At 38.3% G+C, this 21,124-nt stretch overlaps 2 protein-coding genes across 5 annotated transcripts in view; both read left to right on the forward strand.

The window, feature by feature from the left end:
- Nucleotides 1–17,068, forward strand: part of ptprja (protein tyrosine phosphatase receptor type Ja) — a 26,508-nt gene extending 9,440 nt beyond the window's left edge. Inside the window, exons 2-30 of the mRNA XM_061282543.1 lie at nucleotides 1,572–1,593; nucleotides 1,699–1,890; nucleotides 2,393–2,644; nucleotides 3,303–3,557; nucleotides 4,051–4,308; nucleotides 4,428–4,700; nucleotides 5,002–5,268; nucleotides 5,373–5,636; nucleotides 5,865–6,131; nucleotides 6,218–6,463; nucleotides 6,538–6,801; nucleotides 8,667–8,927; nucleotides 9,012–9,272; nucleotides 9,523–9,792; nucleotides 9,960–10,226; nucleotides 10,629–10,898; nucleotides 10,970–11,119; nucleotides 11,243–11,444; nucleotides 11,745–11,860; nucleotides 11,948–12,035; nucleotides 12,114–12,158; nucleotides 12,346–12,433; nucleotides 12,522–12,612; nucleotides 13,195–13,271; nucleotides 13,404–13,538; nucleotides 14,200–14,316; nucleotides 14,388–14,548; nucleotides 15,283–15,418; nucleotides 15,501–17,068. Coding sequence (XP_061138527.1) covers nucleotides 1,572–1,593; nucleotides 1,699–1,890; nucleotides 2,393–2,644; nucleotides 3,303–3,557; nucleotides 4,051–4,308; nucleotides 4,428–4,700; nucleotides 5,002–5,268; nucleotides 5,373–5,636; nucleotides 5,865–6,131; nucleotides 6,218–6,463; nucleotides 6,538–6,801; nucleotides 8,667–8,927; nucleotides 9,012–9,272; nucleotides 9,523–9,792; nucleotides 9,960–10,226; nucleotides 10,629–10,898; nucleotides 10,970–11,119; nucleotides 11,243–11,444; nucleotides 11,745–11,860; nucleotides 11,948–12,035; nucleotides 12,114–12,158; nucleotides 12,346–12,433; nucleotides 12,522–12,612; nucleotides 13,195–13,271; nucleotides 13,404–13,538; nucleotides 14,200–14,316; nucleotides 14,388–14,548; nucleotides 15,283–15,418; nucleotides 15,501–15,659 — 5,454 coding nt within the window. The 3' untranslated portion in view covers nucleotides 15,660–17,068. The remainder of the gene's footprint in view (nucleotides 1–1,571; nucleotides 1,594–1,698; nucleotides 1,891–2,392; nucleotides 2,645–3,302; nucleotides 3,558–4,050; nucleotides 4,309–4,427; nucleotides 4,701–5,001; nucleotides 5,269–5,372; nucleotides 5,637–5,864; nucleotides 6,132–6,217; nucleotides 6,464–6,537; nucleotides 6,802–8,666; nucleotides 8,928–9,011; nucleotides 9,273–9,522; nucleotides 9,793–9,959; nucleotides 10,227–10,628; nucleotides 10,899–10,969; nucleotides 11,120–11,242; nucleotides 11,445–11,744; nucleotides 11,861–11,947; nucleotides 12,036–12,113; nucleotides 12,159–12,345; nucleotides 12,434–12,521; nucleotides 12,613–13,194; nucleotides 13,272–13,403; nucleotides 13,539–14,199; nucleotides 14,317–14,387; nucleotides 14,549–15,282; nucleotides 15,419–15,500) is intronic.
- A 364-nt stretch (nucleotides 17,069–17,432) lies between these two features.
- LOC133156661 (gastrula zinc finger protein XlCGF26.1-like) lies at nucleotides 17,433–20,774 on the forward strand. Of its 4 annotated transcripts, XM_061282547.1 has the most exons (4): nucleotides 17,434–17,695; nucleotides 17,942–18,020; nucleotides 18,352–18,474; nucleotides 18,636–20,774. In XM_061282547.1, exons 3-4 carry the CDS (start codon nucleotides 18,375–18,377, stop codon nucleotides 20,363–20,365), a joined length of 1,830 nt encoding a protein of 609 aa, XP_061138531.1. In that variant the 5' UTR covers nucleotides 17,434–17,695; nucleotides 17,942–18,020; nucleotides 18,352–18,374; the 3' UTR covers nucleotides 20,366–20,774. The 4 variants fall into 4 exon arrangements, with proteins under 4 accessions (XP_061138532.1, XP_061138531.1, XP_061138530.1 ...); XM_061282548.1 differs by lacking the exon at nucleotides 17,942–18,020 and having other exon boundaries at nucleotides 17,433–17,648; nucleotides 18,323–18,474; XM_061282546.1 differs by lacking the exon at nucleotides 17,942–18,020 and having other exon boundaries at nucleotides 18,323–18,474.
- The last annotated feature ends 350 nt before the right edge of the window (nucleotides 20,775–21,124 follow it).

The raw sequence follows: 21,124 nt of genomic DNA on the forward strand, positions 1-21,124 counted from the left end.
AAGCCGAGAAAACTGACCTTGGTTCTGGTTTGTCACGCAGACTGGATAGTCACGTTCGCATTAAAAGAACAGTTTGAAGGATCTAATTGCCCAATTACATATCTGTGAGCTATTCTTTCAAATAAAATCCATTCAAAACGATCGAATGTTTTTCATCAGCGTTACCAACAAACACCAGACTGCCCCCTAAACTCAAACTAATTGGTTAATGGCAGAGATAGTGGCTTTCAAGATTCCAGCCAAAACAGTGACAACCAAGAGCAAATTTAAAAAAATGTCAAATAAGCATTTTGCATTTTGTTTTTTTTCTTGTGTTTTGTGAAACTTTTGCCAAATAAGGACCAGCATCAACAAGACATGTTAAGAACTCAAGAATATAATGTAAACATCCATCCAATGTTACTTAAAAATGCCTTCCTGCTTTTATGCTCTTTCATTATCCAAATGGGGTTTAAAAATAATAGCTTTGATAAGCTTTCCGGAGCAAACTGTTTGACCTTTGAGGTTGCACGCAAATTATGTTCAAGTCAACAACTGCCTGAACAGCCTTGACACGCTCTGCAGCCTTGACCCTCTCAAGGGGCACTCTCATATTTAGAAAGAATAGAGGCCCAAGGGGTTTGGGAGGAAGGCAACAGTCACCATTGTAAATAAAAAAAGAAACTAATGCAAAGTTTGGTCTTCAGGGAGAGGTGGGTGGTGGTGCTGCATTAATTAGATAAGCCTTGGAATGCTGACTATTTGAATAGAAGAATATGACTGAAGTTGTGGTATGTGACCTATTGTGATAAAAGGTCAAATAATTTTGGTTAGCTAATTATCAGGAATATTAAGGACTCCGTTTTTTTTTAAATGGATACTTTAGCCATTTAACTGAATGAATCAACTATAACAGACATTCATAACACTAAACTGCTAAAAATATTAATTACAAGAATTAAAAATTATTCGATAATTGTTATTAGTTTGCGATGCTCTAAACACAATCGCGTTTTTTTCTTAGCAATGCAGTTTCGAAAAACAATGACCTAATTGAGGAGCAACTTTTTAACTTTGTGGAGCATCTTTTTTTTACTGCAAGTTAATCCCAGGGCACTGAAGTAATTTTTAAAACAAAAATAAGATAATGAATGAATATTTTTATTAAAAAAATAGAATTAACATGTTTTATTTCATAAATTTGCTTTGTGCATAGCAACCAACTTTAGTATTTTTTTCTAGCAGCAGCCTAGTTTAATTTAGTTTAGTTTAGTTTAGTTTAGTTTAGTTTAGTTTAGTTTAGTTTAGTTTAGTTTAGTGTGAGCTAACGGTCACCTGTTGATTGACAATCATGTACGAGATCTTTGAAGTGAACGACAAGTGCTGGCAGCTATTTCATTAGCTACCGTCAGACACATCACTACTTTTGACTGTTTTATCACAGTTTGAGTCTCAGGTTTGTTAGTCAATGTATATGAATGAGGCGCAAAGTCCTAATTTTCACTTTTGTGTGTGCATGTTTGTTTCTGATTGCTTATTCAACACTGACATCTGCTGTTGCATGAGACTAAAAGGTGTTTGTATTCTTACAGGGCTCCCATGGAAACTGTGAAAGTGGGTCCATTTACACACTGCATATATTCTTTGGCTAAATATAAGTTTTTCTTTATGAATAGCTTTTTTTCATATTGGTCCAATCCTTGTTCCTCTGTCTCACAGATCAGCTATGTGACAGCAATGAAACAATAAGTTTAATAACAACTACAACAACGGTCACACTCGCCTCGCCTTCCAGTTGCATTCTGTTGGTTGGGAACATCTCTGGAAATGGTTCACTCATTGGGTTAACTCCTGGAGCCATTTATCATGTCTTCCTCAACTGTTCCAACTGCTGTCAAGAGGTCACAATGAGTGAGTCAAACTGAAATAAGGAAATTATGCTCAACAACTATGTGAACTGTGTTTGGCAATCATAGGACAACTTAAGCAATAAGCCCATTGACTTTCAATACAGCCTCTCAGCTGGAATACACTCCAGATCTCATTTCCCCCTGACCAGAATATGAAAAATATTCATTTGCGCAGTATTATTTTTAATATCGAAATATTCATAGCTACATCCACGTCCAACCATGCATTCCTTTGTGTTTCTCCGGGATTGGGTCACGAGGGAAATAGTTTAAATGGGGGAGCCCAGACCATTCTTTGTCAAAATCTTCCAGGGGTATTCCGAGGCATTACCAGGGCAACCTGGAAACTTAAGTTCCTGTTTTTACGCCAATCAAGTATAATGGAAAGCCCACTTGTGCGCATGGGTAGAGTTTTGGTAATTTTGTAGACGGGCGCAGTTAGAAAGTGGCTTTTACGCCGTTATTGGAGTGAACTTAATTCCTTTATCTCCCCTTTTGCTCAGAGCCTCATAAAGTCAGCCTTCTTCGAGTCGTCCAGGTCACGACATCCTCAATGAACGTGAGCTGGAGCAAACCAGAAGGAAACCACTCGTTCTACATGGTACAATGGACTGATGGAAAAGTTGAAAATGTGACTCAAACATGGATAGATATAACTGAATTGTCTGCTGGGACCATGCACAATGTAAGTGTAACTACAGTGGCAGATGACAAAGTGACTGAAGGCGATACTGCAGCTGTGTCCCAATACACAAGTAAGTACTTTTTTATTGTGATTAACAAAATAATGGATAACTGGCGAAACTATGGCACAGTAGCTCATTTGTTTGATTTGATTCGATTTGACATTCTTTTATTAGTCCCACACGGGGAAATTCCAGTATATAGCAGCCAACAGTGTTAGAAAAACAACAGAGCTGCTGTAAGAGGCTGCCGCTTGTTCAGCGCAGGGAGTAAAAAAACAAAAAAACACTTTACGAAAACATAACATAACTGAAAACATTACACAAAACACTGGCAATAATGCCTACATAACAATTATTCCTTTTTATGCCTTGTTGTTTGAAGTGGTTTTAGATTAAAGAGGAGAGATCAATTTGGCAGTGAACAGAAAGTCCCCAAATTGTTTCCACAAAGCTGCAAACTTATAGTTGTCCTAAATGTTTTCCTTTTTATGTTGTTCTTTTTGTTGGCAAAAAAAAAAAAAAATATTTGGGGGCTTCATGTAGATTGATTTGCTGAATGTTCATTCAGCACAATGGATCCATGGCAGTTTTTGGACAGTGCTATTTACATAATATTTTTTTATCATTGAAAAATAAATACAAGGAACATGTTTGAGCTTTAACTCTTCACAGTTGATGAAGAAAACTTGTTTGACTATTTTTTTGTGCTCTCAATCCTCTTATGCAGAACCAGGCATCATTCGCGAACTCTCTGCTTCTGCAAATACATCTGCAATATCTCTGAAATGGAAACCACCTCATGGTGAGGTGTTCCTATATGAGATTAAGTGGGACAACGAAGGATCGCAGTTCAAAAACACAAATGATGACTTCACTGTGTTGTCAGACTTGGCCTCTGGTACATCATACACAGTCACAATTGTTTGCATTGCTGGAGACAACCAAACGAAGGGAGAACCTTACATATTTGCCCAAGTCACAAGTAAGACATCTCTGCTAGCATGGCAAATAGAAATGTACAATATAGTTGGTTTCCTGTTGAAGAAATTAAACTCACTGTGGTCTCAAACATACTATCTTGAAATTAATTTGACATTTTTACCAAAACGTACAGTGCATTGACAACTCAACCTAGAAAACAAAGAGATTGTCATTAGGATAAATACATATTTTTTTCTAATCACATCAGTGCAATGTTGAGATGCCACTGGTAAGTATAGAAAAACTAAGAACACTATAACTCATTTAAAACTTGGAGGAGTCTGGTCTGGGGTTGCGTTTTCATGACTCTGTGCAATGTACAATGAAATCTCTAAATGTGGCATTTCAAGGTGACATTTTAATTCTGCTGCCTACTGTCAGAGAATTTGGTCTCTGTTGGATTAACAGACATAGGAAGGCATACAAACTATCATACTGTTTCATTGATAGTGAAGTGAAAAACTAGCCTAAGATTTGACTTTCTTATTTTTCAGGGCCTGAGAGGCCTGGAAATATTACAGTTACTCCAGGGACTGACTTCCTGACAATTAACTGGACCTTACCCCAAGGGAGAGCTGATTTCTATGAGGTGAACATCTCCAATACCAATCTGTTATACTCCTCCAGCAAAAATACAACAGTCACCACAGCCCATTTTTACGATTTGTATCCGGGGAGAGTTTTTCTCGTCACAGTCACGGCTGTCGCTGGAAATCTAGGCAACACAGCCGACCAGATTGCATTCGCTACCAGTAAGTTGACTTTCCCAAATTGACCATGATCTGAATTAGTATTTATAGTTGGACATAAAAAGCTCTAAATATGTGAATATCTGAAACTGTTTTTTCTTTTTCTTTTTACAAATTTTCAGTTCCAACACCACCTGGTTCACTCAATATCACGCAAAGTACAAATTCTTCACTTCACCTTCGATGGGAGACTCCCGCCAAGATGGAGCGTTCTCCCTTTATCAGTTACCATATTACCTATGAAAAACCAGATGGTGAAATGCAGATCACTAACGCCACCAATAACAGCATGGTGCTGTCACAGCTCTCTTCTGGAACATTGTACAACACAACCGTGTACACAATTGGACCCCAAAAATTGAGGAGCTCTGCTGTGCATATATCAGGATACACCTGTGAGTTCGTCACCAAAGCTTTGCACTTTCTGTGTTCCTTTTGCTGTCTTGTTATATGTTAGCATACAAATGCTCCTCTATTTTAAGTGATGTTTAAACTCAATTTGCTATTCTGCTTAAAAGTATCCACACCAACTGTAAGGGCAACCTCAGTGTATATCTCTTCATCCATTTTATAAAAGTCTAGAGCTTTTCTTCTTAGGACTTCCAGAACACACATATAGCTACCGTATTTGCTCTTTCTTCTAAAAGTGTGCTCACTCAACCAACTCACATTGAAATACTGTGATTTTTTTTCTAGTGCCCAACCCTGTGTTACACCTTGTGGCCAGGCCTTTCAATACAACCTCAATAAATGTAACATGGTCCAACCCGTATGGAGTGCAGACATCTTACAAATACTTGATTCAAACCTACAACTCGACTGGAACACTTTTGGATGAACAAACAGTCATTGATAACAACACCTATGTACATGGTCTGGAACCTGGAACTAAGTACCGTGTTACCGTTACCACATTAGTAGGAGAAAGTAAATCCAAGAGAGAGCAGACATTCACTTACACATGTAAGACAAAATCACTGCATTATCTTGACATGGTCATATTGATTATTACAAAAATATTTGTCTTATGTTGATTCTGACAAAAACCTGTTCTCTGTTTTGTGTAGTGCCTAAAGCTGTGATTGGACTCAAAGTTCAGGATCATAACACAACAACCATCCAGTTGATATGGTCCAAATCAAGTGACTACAAGGATACTTATAGCTATCTGTTGAATGCATTCCAGGATGAAACAGTGGTTCAGAATGGGACAACTAAAAACCAAACTTATACCTTCTTCAATCTGATCCCTGGAACTCTTTACAATTTTGATGTGGTCACAGTTCTAGAGGGGCTGACGTCGGCATCGGAAAACACATCAAATTACACAAGTATGGCCTCACTCGTCTGTACTGTCAAATAATAAGAATAAGAATTGGTACATAGTACATTGCAATATAAAATATACCACGGACCAATATAATTAGCAAAATTGTGAGCATTTACAATATGTTAATATTATATAGTCTATGAATTTGCATTCTTACAAATAAAGGCCTTATACCATATGAATTCTAGCCACTGTATGAGCTAATCTGATATTTGTCTTCTTTTTTCAGAACCTGAGGTAGTTTCAGACTTAAGGGTCATAGGGACAACAACTAATATGTCTGTCTTTTGGACTGCTCCATTGGGCCATGTGGAATCCTACATAGTACACCTGTTGAACAAAGACTCAAAATCTGAAAGTTCAAAAGAGGTTCTGAGTAACTCAACTCTTAGCACATTATTTACAAATCTGAAGCCAGGGATGCTTTATTGTGTGGTGGTGATAAGCAAAAGTGGACCTTTCCTGAGTGACAATTCAACTTACTGCAACGCAACTTGTGAGTTAACTCATCATGCTTTGAAGAGGATTCATATTCCATTTTCAAACAGTGACTAATAAAAGTGTTCTTTCTCTCCTGCTAAGTTCCAAACCCTCCTGGGCCCATAACCGTTGACTTCCAGACTGTCAGCTCCATTAATTTTACTTGGCACCAACCAGATGATTTGGATCAAAATCAATGCAACTACAGTGTCAATGGCCACTCCATAACCCCAAATAATTGGTTTGTTTTGAACAAGCTCAATTCTGGTAGCCCGTACTCTATTTCTGTTGCAACAATTGGTGAGAGGGGCTATAAAAGCACCGCGGTAACAGGAACGTTTTATACAAGTAAGTCAATTAGCATAGAAGGATAACTGTAAATCCATAATACTTATTTTTTTTTTTAATTACATTTTTCTCAGGACCATTTTCGGCGACCATGCTGAAAGCGGCAAAAATTACCACAAATGCTGTCATGTTGGTGTGGCAACAACCAGAAATTAAGCCTAGCTACTCATACTTGGTGCATGTCACCAACGGATCATTTCAAGCAGACGAAATGGTCTTCACAACATTGTCTGCCGATGTCTCCGGCCTTCTCTCTGGCATCAACTACACCTTCAGCGTCACCACACAAGCAGCAGATGGCACTCTGGCAGCTCCACAGATCAAATCCTTCTTTACACGTATGTGAGCATCGTCTTAAGAGAATTTTGTAACAACTATCATCAATAATATTTGTTGTAATAATTTGAGACCAAAGAATATTAAATGCAATTTAAAATACCGTTTTTTTCCGTGTATAGTGCGCCCCCATGTATAGTACGCACCCCTAACAATGGCATGCTGATGCTGGAAAAAAGCTTGTACCCATGTATAATACGCACCCAATTTTTATGAATTCTTTTTAAAAAAAAATTATTTTTTTTTTTTTTTTTTTAAGTCCCAAAGATCGTCACACACGCAGGGAGGCAATGGGTCCCATTTTTATAGTCTTTGGTATGGTCTTAACTAGGCTGGATGTCATTTTTTTTGTTGGCGTTGATTTCTCCGACTGCCCCTAAACGCACCACCGCGCTCCGTGCGCAGGGGAATGAGGCGGCTCTGTATGGGAGATACGTTGAAGAGGAATAAAAACAACCTTGGAAACCAAAACTTGCCCCTCGTCGAGACTCGGAGCCGCAACAAATGTTTCGGATTTGTGTAGGGTACATTGTGACAGACGGCAAACTAGCAGGTGATCGAGCGAGCGTCTGATACAAGAGCATTGCGGTCGTATGGAGCGTGTTTGAAGTGAACAGCAGAGACGAAAGGAACAAGGCAAAGTGTTGTGAAATAAAATATTACCTGTAATACGCATTTTGTTATTTGCTGATTGAAACTGCTAATTAAACTGTGAATTGAAACTAATAGGTGGAGAACTGAACTCTCGCTCTTTATATAGCTGACGTGTCTTGCGCAACCGTTCTGCGCATCTGTAATGGCGGCCTCCGTATGACGTCCGGTCCGCGATGGAGATTAAAAAACAAACAATATTTGACAATAACACACCATCAAGGATTGCACCATCGCATCAAACGATGTGTCGTCAATTATGAATTTTACTAAGTGTGTTGGGCAAGATGGCTGAATGCGATGCGCGATTGACAACAAACAAGAAGAAAGGTGAGTTTTATTTCGGGGGAGATTTGTCATGTCTCGTCCCCAGTTTTGCTATGTGTCTAGGTTGCCATAGTTTCTGTTCGTGTCACCCCGCTTTTACTGTGTCACCTCAATCGATGTAACGTGTTTTGTATTTAAGTCCTGTCTGCCCCTCGCTCACCGTTGGATCATTGCATGTGTTACTGTCATTCTGTTCCTGTCTTTGGTAATGTCACCCTGTCTTTTTGTTCCACGACTTTGTCGGTCAGTCCTGTTGTTGGTTTTGTTGTACCATGACTTTATTTAAAAAAAAAAAAAAATTAATTTTTTTTTTCTTTGTACCCATGTATAATACGCACCCCAGATTTTAGGACAATAAATTAGTAAAATATTGCGCACTATACACGGAAAAAAACGGTAGGTTGATTTAACTAAAGAAAACTCGATTGCCAAAATTGAAAGACCATTTTGAGTTTAAATCCACAAGCTGATGAATCTTGTTGAGAAATATGAAGCAGTTTGTTTGACTTTTGTTGTCAAGTTATACTGCAAATATCCAGAGTAATATTTGAAATATTGCTCTAAAACCCTCCTTGTAAAATGTACTTAGAATTTCAGGGTGAAAAAATTACTATTTTTTTTTTCCAAGTAAATATCACTAAAAAAACAGTTTAAAATCAATAAATAATAACCGTTGTTTTGGAAAATTTTGGAGAAAATATTTTAATGATACTAATAATATTTTATACTACTGTACTGCTCAGAATCACTCGGCAGGGACAGTGATATCCACCTTGGTGGAAAATAATCTGAGATAGCAAATTGGACTAATGATATATATGTTCAATGATGCTTATCGGACAGCGATCCTCATTTTCATCAAAGGAAACTTTCTGCCTGTGTTTTATAGGTCCACATGAGATTAATGAATTTAAGGCGCTCACCTTAAACTCAACTGCAATACAACTGAATTGGAAGAAAGCGCTGCAACACAAACCTGAGTACACCTATTGGGTTGAGACAACTGGTTGTGGCTTCCAAAACCAAACTGTGACAAAGGAAGTTGCAGTGATTTCAAAGCTCCAACCTGGGACACTGTGTACTTTCTGTGTTTTTGTCCAAGCAGGGGATGGCATAAAAGGGGGAAAACGCTGCATTTTCCAGTACACAAGTAAGACTTTAATTTGCCATTTAAATGAAAGCACTTTCTTCTCTTCATTTGTCAAACTCAAGTCATTGTTTTGCATGTTATCAGTGCCTGAGGCAGTGCAACTCGGGATCTCCAGTCAAGGCTCTAATATGTCAGTCCTGGTGTCCTGGATTATTCCACAGGGGAATATTGAGTCATATAGTGTTCACCTCAACAGCTCTTCTACAAATCGGTCACAGCCAGTGGAGGCTACCAAAAACTCTTTGCTTTTCGAGGGGCTGTCTGCTGGTAGTCTCTACAGCGCCAAGGTCGTGTCTCGTTCTGGACCATTCAATGTGTCATCGGAATTTGTTACAAATGCTACCTGTAAGTACCAATTTGTTCATGCTATATTTAGTAACAACACACTTAGGTACACACTCACTAGCCACTGTATTAGGTATACCGTCACATTATGCAACCAACGTTGAGCATGGTTGTCTACCTTATGATTGTTTCATTTGAGCATTTGTCAGCTTGAAATTTGTACATAATCTCGCATGACACAAACTAACAGAATATCACGACATTAATTTACAAGATGATGTTAACACACTGTATGTACCAATTCCTAAAGTTCCAAACCGACCTGGGCCTATTGAGATCCTCACAAAGTCGACAAACTCAATAGAAGCAAGGTGGACAGATGCCCCCTTGATGAATGGTACATCATTCTTCTACCAGCTAACACGAGCACCATCGGAGGAAAGTGGATACATCAATACCACCAACTCCAGTCATACCTTTGACAACTTGCTCTCTGGGACTCCCTACAACATTTCTGTAACAACAATTGGGGTCTTGGGTTTTAGGAGTGAAGTGATTCATGCCTATTTGGTCACCACAAGTAAGCATGCATTTGTTTATTTATGTATTTATTCAATTATGTCTGTCTGTATCTATGTACGTTTGTATGTATGTATGTATGCATCCATTTTTTCCTTTATTTGTATTTTTTTCATGTGAAAATGTGTCTGATCTCAGGGTTAATGCTTACCTCTCCGATTCCCTTAGAACCCTTGCATGTGCAGTTTCTCAACTCTTCTGCAAAGGAGGACAATATAACAGTCACATGGTTTCAACCTGATGAATACAATAAAAGCTACGTTTACAATTTGACCTGGCAAAGCTCAGACTTGCCTATCAATGACAGTATTGTGACTAACCACACAATGCATACTATCAAGAACCTGGTCCCTGGCAGTAGGTATAACTTTTCTGTTGTCTCTGAGACTAAGGATGGAACTCAGAGTGCTCCCAGAAGGATTTCCACCTGCACGGGTATGATCACAATATCTTACACTCACAGTTATGCAACCAGTGTGCACTGTTCTTATTTTATTTTGCAAATTTAAGAACTCTGTTATTTTTACTTTCAAATTTTGGAGGCAGTCTAAAAAAATACATTGTGGCCACATAAGCTTCTCCAACCTACAGAGGCCCGCATTATTTATCAAAAGAAAGAAAGAAAATCAATCAGAAATGATTTTTGTTTTGCTCATTGTATGTCATGCTGCCCATACCAAAAATGCATATCCCTTACATACTAAGCAATCAGTAATAAAACCGTAATAAATATTACAAGTGTATAAACTGTTCACACTGCGCAGGTTGTAAATTCTTAAATAACATTGTGTGTCTAATAAGTGTTAAAATTATGTTATTGGTGTTAATCTGTTCCAGATGCAAGCCCGGTGAGAAATACAACATGTGAAGGTCCAGACATTCCAAATGCAGAAATTGTCTTGTCCTGGACTAAGCCCATGGGGCAATTTCATGACATTCGCATCACTATTAATAATGCGGAAATTGGGACAAGCACCTGTAACCAAAGCTGTAGCCAGACCATCTCCAACCTAAGTCACTACACTTCATACAACATAATGATGGAGACACTGAGCTGTGGAGAGCCTTCTATTCCAGTTTATCTATACTGCAGGACTGGCATCACAGGTTAGACTTATTTTAAATGTAGCTTTCCTGTTACGGACAAAATCACAATTTTTGCTGTCGTGTTTTGGCAGACCCACCGATTCCAGCAAACTATGAGTCGCTAACTATTGTGAACAACAAAGTATACAACAAATTCACAATTCTAATCAATTCCAGCCTGATAGTTGAAACCAGTGGGCCAGTCACTCATTTTGGTGTGTTGGTGGCGGAAAACATAGAAGGTTTGTTTCATCCATTTTTGTTTCCATAGTATTGTAGTTTCATCATCTTCTCAATAAATTCTGAATTGTTTGCTTGGCAAGACTGTTAAACTGATAATCATTCTCTTATGTCTGTACCTTCAGAATCTGACATGGCTAATACAACCAGGTTCTTGGGAAACACATATCAACAGTGGATTGACAAACAAACTCCAGTATACCTGGCAACCATCAAGAAGATAAATGGTCAATCACGCAGTCAAGAGAGCATGTCTGTGATTATTGGAGATGGTTCAGAATGGGAGGGCTACACCAATGGACCCCTTCATGGCAACCAAAGATACCAGTAAGACTTTAAAACATACCGCTGCATTTAGCAGATAAATAATGTGTCATCCATCCATCCATCCATCCATCCTTCCATCCATCAAACTAATTAGTTCGCCTGAATATGTAAATGAAAAACACAGTAGAATGGACGGAATACATTTGTGTGTGAAAACAGAATCCAATCACATGTCGTCAATATTTTTGAGCCTAGCTATGATTATTGCCATCATTATGCAATATTTATTACATTACTCAGAAATACTTACAGCATTAGTTGTTTTGATTTTGTTCTGCTTTTATTTATTTTATCTTGCAGGTATGCCATCGTATTATTCACTAGATTGTTTCTGCAAGACAACCTAATTAAGTCTTATGCATCAAAGGCCTCAATCACAAATTTCTATCCAATGCTAAAACTACCCCAAGACCCAGGTACCATGCAAGTTCTAAATGAACTGTCTCATTTCATGTGATCACCTTTTTTTTTTCTTGAAAACCTACTCATGATCTTTGTCATAGTTGTCATCAGTGTCTCTGTCGGAGCAACACTTGGGATTTTTAGCATCCTCTTCATCATTCTCATTGGCTTCATTGTTTACTGGAAAAGGTTTGTTACATTCACCAAGTCCCGTTATCTGACATATGTAAAAGTCACACCTTTCAACTCATGGCCACTATCATGTAGGTTATCCAAAAAAGAATCCTCAGACATCCAGATTCATTCCTTGAGGTAAAATATGTTCATTTCAATCATATTTATATGTATACCAACAAGAGATTTCAGTTGAACTTTGTATTCCATACCTGTCCGTCAGTGCTGTTTTATTTTGTTTTCAGAGCCAAAGCGTGAGTATGAACCTTCAAAGATAGCGAGACTGAGTTGGTTTCTTGTTACTGCACTCTTGTCCTTTGAGCAGAAATGCAGCAGTGAGGGTGGAGGACTATGAAGCTTACTACAAGAAGCAGAAGGCGGACTCCAACTGTGGTTTCGCAGAGGAATTTGAGGTGAAACTTTCATTAAACATCTTGCCCATGTCAGTCAACTAGCAAAATTCACTACTAACATTGCGTTTTGGTTTGACTGCCTTTATAGGACCTAAGGCTGGTTGGTACATCTCAGTCTAAAGGATGTGCCCTTATGCAAGAGAACAAAGCCAAGAATCGCTACAACAATGTACTTCCCTGTGAGTCACCTCCAGCCTACTTTAAACCCTACTTAAAAATCAAAAATACTCTCGTCTGTCTCTCACTACCTTTTGCTTGTACCCTATTTTCCGGACTATAAGGCGCACCGGATTATAAAGCGCACCTTCAATGGATAGCCCATTTTAAAACTTTGTCCATATATATATAAGATATATTTGGCCCGCGGGCCTTACTTTGGACACGCCTGCTGTAGTGGCTTAATATTGGTCGATATATAAGGCGCACCTGATAATAAGGCGCACTGTCGGCTTTTGAGAAAATTGGAGGTTTTTAAGTGCGGCTTATAGTGCGGAAAATACGGTAGTACAAACCATCCACGTCTCGGCCATATGCCACAAAAATAGCGTACACCGTGAAATAAAATATGCACCTGCACTGGAAATATCATCGTTGCAAAATCAGAATTTTGATACAGCTCTAATATTGGATGTTGTGTTGTAAGAGTTTACTTACGAAGTGTCATGATCGGCATTAGCAGGTTTGCAACAACAGAAAAAAATGTTTTCATAGAATACTCTTTTTCATCATAATTCCCATGTCCCACTTCTCATACTTCCTAGATGATTCTTCTCGAGTGAAACTCTCTATCATTCATGGAAATCCATTTGATGACTACATCAATGCTAACTACATGCCGGTGCGTACTGACTCCTTCTGCCTGAGCCATTGCTTCATCATTTCTCATCCGTTGTCTTCATCACTTCAGTTAATCTCAACTTAATGTTTGGACTGTTGATATATGTGCATGGACTGCTGCTTCATTTGGCAGGGTTACAACTCCAAAAAGGAGTTCATCGCAGCCCAGGGTCCTCTGCCCGGCACTGTCAAGGATTTTTGGAGGATGATATGGGAGAAGAATGTGCACACCCTGGTCATGCTTACACGCTGTAATGAGCAAGGCAGAGTGAGTACACACACATAATTCTATCTTTAGTATTGCTGAACAAAAACATGTTGGGAGATACATTGCATGTCTGTTTTTTATTTTTTGGTTAGTTGGTTGGTTGGTTGGTTGGTTGGTTGGTTGCTTGCTTTCTTTCTTTCTTTCTTTCTTTCTTTCTTTCTTTCTTTCTTTCTTTCTTTCTTTCTTTCTTTCTTTCTTTCTTTCTTTCTTTCTTTCTTTCTTTCTTTCTTTCTTTCTTTCTTATTTTTTTCTTATTTTTTTCTTTCTTACTTGCTAAATTAAAATGTGCTTACCATTGTGACATTTTAGAATGAATTATTCATTTTACATTCTACATTTTCTTTTTTACATTTTACTATTACACTTGACTTTTTTCCTTTTTCTTTGCTGTCCCATTTAGCTGCCTCGTTATGCAGTATGTGATATCTCTATGCCGTTTTGTTTTGTACTTCCTCTGTGATACTGCGTTTTGATGGATATGTATTAGAAATATGCCAGACAATCAGGTTTGAACGGAGAATAGAACAAAGCAAAAAAACAACAGAGACCAATAAACTGTACTGTATGACAACAGTGATATTACATACGATTTGGAAGGATAGAATAATTTTGAATGTAAATCATGTTTTAATGTAAATCCTTCATTGTTTACTTTCCACAGGTCAAATGTGAGCAGTACTGGCATTCAAGCACCAAGCACTTTGAATACATCCGCGTTACAACAACCTCTGAAATACCCCTTGATGATTGGACCATTCGGGACTTCGAAATTAAAAATGTGAGGGAAATTTAGGCAATCGTTACATCATTTGTCTTCCTGTATTAATCCATGTAGATGTATCCCCATAGGTGAAAACAGCCGAGACTCGTTCAATTCGCCAATTCCACTTCACAGCCTGGCCCGACCACGGGGTACCGGAAACTACAGAGCTTCTAATCAGCTTCAGACACCTGGTCAGAGAACATATGGGCCAATATTCCACCAACTCCCCCACTGTGGTGCACTGCAGGTTTGTCAGAACAATCAGTGAGGGGAACTTTTACAGTGTTTGTAGTTTGGGAGAGATCCACTGACAGACAAACTGCATGTAATCAGGTACTTACTGTAAACTAAGTTCATCTAAAAGCAGCTGACTACACCCACAGGAGAAGTCATAAGCTCTCCATGATATGAAGATGTTTTGAGTTTTTTTGCACGCTGTAGGTGAAAGACAAATCTCCCCAGCCAAAATTTGTATGACCTGTTTTATCTGAGTAGGCTTTTAATGTTAATAAAAAGCTATTACAGTATCTACTAAGATCAGGAGATGCCGTTTGCCATCTGTGGTCATGTGACAACAACCCTTTGACATTGTATGTGATTAGGGGTGCATAAATATATTTGACTTGACCGATTATAATTACATATTGTGTACATAACTCCTTAAAATAATATTTGTGTGAAATCGGTGCTTTAAACGGGCTTATGTACTGTAAAGCTTCATTGTCAAATCCACTTTTATTTTGCATCATGAATTTTTTTCACAGAATTTCAATTCGACTCCCTCCAATCTGAATTTCAATAGCAATTGTGCTTCTCTTTTGCCACGTCACTTCAAATTCAAAAATAGAAGTGGAATTTAAGGGTCAATCTCAATTCAATTCTGAATTTTGTACAGAACTAGTACTAGGTACTAATGTTGAGGGACGTTAACACGTGCACCACTACAATGTTCACCTGTGATTATGTATTTCTCTGTTTCAGTGCTGGGGTGGGCCGCACTGGCACCTTCATAGCCATTGATCGTCTCATCTTCCAAATTGAAAGGGAAAATGTAGTGGATGTTTTTGGTGTTGTCCATGAGCTGCGCATGCACCGCCCACTCATGGTCCAAACAGAGGTACACACATACAACACTACATTCAGTGATCTTTTTGTAATTGTCAGCTGGGGTCAACCATCTTGATTTTATGTCTGTGCAGGACCAGTATGTGATCTTAAACCAATGTGCAATGGACATAATCCGATCAAGAACTGGAACTAATGTGGATCTAATCTATCAAAACACTGCCGCACTCTCCATTTATGAGAATGTGGAACCCAGAAAAGGTTATTATAAACATGGCTGCCACAATACTTAAACCAGTTTGAAGCACTCAGGTATTCAACTTCATTTTTAATTTTTATAGCAAAGAAAAGGGAGGGCTTTTCTAAAACGTCTCTTGACAAATTCATGTTTTAGGAATCTTTTGAATCAAAAACTTGTTTTGTTTTCTACCTTGTGAATTGTTAAATATTAAGATATTGTTGAATACCATATAGTAAACATGTATAGTAGTTTCCCAAAGCATATTTGGATTCTGTAGCTGTCTACTGTAATTATGCTGGCCTAATACTGTATATGATTGGCTCAGGTGTATGGGCGTTATTATTGCTGACACTTGTAAAGTGTAAAGAGAAATAGTCTTAAAAAGAACTGTTGGTCCTGTGAAACCAGCAGATGGCACTCAAGTGAAACCCATATTGCAAGAGCGCTATAATTATTGACCAATGTAAATAGAACTGAATAATATGGCAGATTATTATGGCTTTGCACACCTTATGTTACTTTAAATTATGTAATGAGTAGGTATTTTATATGTATTTTTTTGTATAGTGTGTATTGTGTATTTTTATGCACTGAGGTGAACAATGCACTGGATGCATTTATGTTTCTCTTCTAAACATTTGTTTGTAAAGAAGCAGGTTTTATTAGATGTATCATTTGGCCAGTTTGGAACAGTCATCATTATGTATTATGCGGTCACAACTGTCTTTGAATGGCATTCCCACCTGTCAATTCCTGCTGAGAATATTGTCACAGACATGTATATAAGATGAACAATTTTTTAATTTTGTCTGTACATTTAAAAATGACTTTTTTTTAAAATAATGAGACTGATATATTCTTGGAAAACATTATTTAAAACCCAGTGTTATACTGTTGTCAGAAGCACTTTAAGAAAATCAGGAAGTGCATACGCTGGATGGAAAAAAATAATCCAAAATTCAGTTTAAGTTTGTATTAATTCCTACGAGATGCTTGCTGGTACAATGCAAAACTGTAAATGACCCACCTTTATGCTTCGTTTGTGATGTGTAAAGCAAAATGGGTAGCATGGTGATTAGACTAGATGTCTTGCCTGCTTGTGTGAGTGCCACTAGAGGGCGCTCATTGATATGGTATTTTAAAGAATGCCAAAGTTAATGCAAACACATTGGCCCTCAACTGAAATAACGTTGAATCAATGATTCCTTGAGCACATCTTAAATACTGCACAGCGTAGGATATGGTATACACACCACATCAACTCTGTTTTTCTTGCCCTGAAAGATGTCCAAATCTATCTATCATCTTTTTTTTTCCAGATTACATATTTTGTATGATCAATGTATAACCGTGCTTAAACATTTTGTGTAAGTCTCATTTTTACAATACAAAAATATGTTTAACAGGGGAAAAGGTATTTTTTTTTACCATCGGTGAAAAATAATCATACTTCACAAAGTTTTTTTGTGTTTGTGTGTTTTTTATTTAAAATCGGTGCATCCGTTTTCTAAACAAATAAAAGGGTAATTATGAGGAAGCCAAAGTACCTGGAGAAAGCATTAGGACAACATGTCAAATTCAGAAATGTGAGTCTTATTTGCTATCCTCCAAAAATTATTTGGCTGTTTATGAAGTGTACCTTATTTACCCATCATGCGCTGTAGGAAAATATTGCGCTATTTACGTGCGCAAAGTGTTTTTCTTACACGTAATGTCGGTTTGCTCCACTGCAATGGTGGCGCTCTAATACTAACACTTCACTTACATAACATGAAACGAGTGAGACCCGGCGGGTGGAATAAATTGACTGGTCATTTTCGTCAAACATCGTGGGTAGAGTTCGTCTCCAACTTGGCTGATCAACAACATAAAAACGTCCCATGGTCGTCCGCTAGAGGGCGTCCAGGAACTCACTCAAATGACATCATCATTACGTAGCAGGAAGTCAAGCGACGACGTCAAAACTGGGCTTGGTTGCAGCACTCAAACAAGTTTATCCGCCTTCTATTCGGCTGCATCAGATAAACACGCAACTTATGTGGTGAATGGTTAACCCTTAGCTACGCTACAACTGCAACGACGAAAGAGGTAAGTTACGACTGTGAACCCAAGTTATTGTTAGCACTGTTATTTGTAGTACCGCGTGGTCACAGTACGGAAGTGCGGCCCACTGCTTTTAGCATGGTAGCTAACACAGTGCTAACTTTATGATATTTAACTTGATTATCCTCGACGGATGTTCGATCGCAAATGAGGGATGCTTTGAGAATAATTGTCAATTTATTTTGTATATGTGAAGCCCATTGAGACTGCTTGTGATTTTGGGCTTTACAGGTCCGAGCTACATGAAATCTCGTTTCGTGTATTGGGTCGCGTTAAGTTCACGTTGTAAACAACACAAGTTGAAGTTAAGGTAAACTTTTTGTCCATGATTTATGCCGCCTATTTTCATTTTGTTGGGAATTCCTAGTGAAATGGTAGAAATCGTCCATCACAAGTGTTGTGATTGTTGGAATAATTAGATGGTGTGGCTCCTACATTTATTAGCTGAACAGTCTCCTTCCTTTAGTGTACCAACTCCTTTGTAACTAGTGCAACTTCAACATTAAAAAAGGGAGAGAAAACTGAGAGAGCTCAGAAGTGATGGAGAATGAAACGCTCTGTTAGTTCTCCTCGCGAGTAAAACAAATGCTGGTTGTCCTCTCTTTGTTTCAGTGTGTGAATTAATGTCTGTTCCTACTTAGACCTGAGTGGTTGCAGCGAGAAAATGTTTGCAAGGACCACAGCAAAGTACGTGGAGGAAAAGGTCTGTAGTCGTCAACGACTGGAAGCTCTTTGGCTGCAGTCTAATGTGTTGTGCAGAGCAGGTTAGTACACGTGTATTTTCTATTATGAATCCTCTTCCAGTGTTTATTTTTAATCGAATTCTATCAAAATCATGTGTGATAGGCAGATTGAAAAAGTCCTTGTATAGGTTTGACCAGTTTCTCTTCAACTGTAACTGTCCTGTGTTTGTCTTGTTTTGCAGACACCAGTGAAGCTATTTGTCCTAAGCAGGAGCCAGAGCGCACTCACATTAAAGAGGAAGATGTGGGCAACGAGGTCCAACACTTCAATGAACAAATGGAGCAGAATTTCTTTTGCATCATAAAAAAGGAGGAAGAGCCGGAGCGTTCTTGTAATAAAGCGGAGGGGGAGGACTCCTGCGACATTAAAGACGAGGGAGAAGACTTCTATAACATTAAAAAGGAAGAGGAGGAGGATGCCTCCGAGATGCCATTGACTGGTGTCCCTTTGAAGAGTTCAGATGAGGGTCAACATGAGGTGAGCAAAGCGGAGGTGCCTCCAAGCTGCAGCTCAAGTCAACAACTGACCAGAGAAAGTGATGGAGACCACTGTGGAGGATCACAAGCTGCTCCACCATCAGATAGTGATGATGTGTCATCACAAGTTCCTGCTGCTGCTGATTTAAAAAGGCACACAGGTATTCACACTTGTGAGAAACCTTTTTCATGCTCAGTTTGTGACCAAAAATTCTCTAAAAAGGAACACTTAAAAAGACATACAAGAATTCACACTGGTGAGAAACCTTATTCATGCTCAGTTTGTGACCAAAAATACTATCGTAAGGACTACTTACAAATTCATACAAGAATCCACACTGGTGAGAAACCTTTTTCATGCTCAGTTTGTGACAAAAATTTCTCTAAAAAGGAACACTTAAAAACACATACAAGAATTCACACTGGTGAGAAACCTTTTTCATGTTCAGTTTGTGGCCAAATATGCTCTAACAAGTATACCTTAAAAAGACATACAAGAATCCACACGGGTGAGAAACCTTTTTCATGTTCAGTTTGTGGCCTAAAATTGTCTGACAAGGCAGGTTTAACTATACATGGAAGAATCCACACTGGTGAGAAACCTTTTTCATGTTCAGTTTGTGGCCAAAGATTCTCTGAAAAGGGAACCTTAAGAAGACATACAAGAATCCACACTGGTGAGAAACCTTTTTCATGCTCATTTTGTGGCCAAACATTCTCTACCAGGGAAGCCTTCAAAAAACATACCAGAATCCATACTGGTGAGAAACCTTTTTCATGCTCAGTTTGTGGCAAAGCATTCTCTGCCAAGGAAAACTTACAAAAACATACAAGAATCCACACTGGTGAGAAACCTTTTTCATGCTCAGTTTGTGACCAAGAATTCGCTCAAAAGGAACACTTAAAAAAACATACACGAATTCACACTGGCGAGAACCCTTTTTCATGCTCAGTTTGTGACCAAAAATTCTCTCAAAAGGAACACTTAAAAACACACACAAGAATTCACACTGGCGAGAACCCTTTTTCATGCTCAGTTTGTGGCCGAATATTCCCTTTCAAGGGAACCTTAAAAACACATACAAGAATCCACACTGGCGAGAAACCTTTTTCATGCTCAGTTTGTGGCCAAAAATTCGGTCAAAGGAGTTACCTCAAAAGCCACGCAAGAAGCCACACTGACGAGAAACCTTTTTCATGCTCAGTTTGTGGCCAAAAATTTAGACAGAAAGACACCTTGAGAGAGCACACAAGAATCCACACTGGCGAGCAACCGTTTTCTTGCTCAGTTTGTGGCCAAAACTTCTCTCAGAGGGGACGTTTAAAAACGCACACAAGAAACCACACTCGCGAGAAACCCTTTTCCTGCGGAGTTTGTGGTCAAACATTCCGTCACAAGGTGAGCTTAATCAGCCACGCAAGAGCCCACACCTAACACTGCTTAGTCAGTTGCCAAAGAGTCTCTATTGAGAATTCCGAGTGCCTTGGGGAGATGAGCAATTATCCATGAACTTCTCACCTTCTATTTGAGCAGACTATGAGTTTATGCATCAATGATCATTCTATTCTGGTATGTACCTTTTGATTGAGATGCCGAACTCCTTTCCTTTACTACAGTGAGAAGTTCATATTTTAGTTTTAGTAATGAATTTGGAAATACTTAACCGGCCTCGGGATGATGATAGTTCTGTGTTTTTCATTATACGTGATGTTTATTGTGGCACTTGTCTTTGTCTGTTATTTATCCTGTTTTAAATTTGGCACTTGTATTCTTCCACTCTTGTACGCTGCTGTGACAAGTAGATTTCCCTGCTGTGGGATGAATAAAGTACTATCATAATCAACTGCAATTAGTTTTAATTTATATTCAGTGCAAGTTGCTTAGTTTTTATTTGGGTTTAGAGTTTTGTTTTGTTCAGCTTTTCATGTTCATGTGGATCAATAAATGAAAAAAAATAGTGTTGCATATCCCCCATTTTTCTTCAACAGTATTTTTTTTTTTACTTTGCCTTGCTACTAACGCTTTAAAATGTACTTGAGATGCATTAAGACATTTCATTAGAGTTGTTTACTTCACAGTACTCATATTGAAGTCTCAACCTCATATGCTGTTTCTTATTAATATGAATATTTATATTATTATTTATTTAAATAGGATCCTAAATAAGACGATTAATCTTGTCATTTGTTGTTT

Source organism: Syngnathus typhle, linkage group LG7 (assembly GCF_033458585.1).
Source record: "Syngnathus typhle isolate RoL2023-S1 ecotype Sweden linkage group LG7, RoL_Styp_1.0, whole genome shotgun sequence".
NCBI classification, from domain to species: Eukaryota; Metazoa; Chordata; class Actinopteri; order Syngnathiformes; family Syngnathidae; genus Syngnathus; species Syngnathus typhle.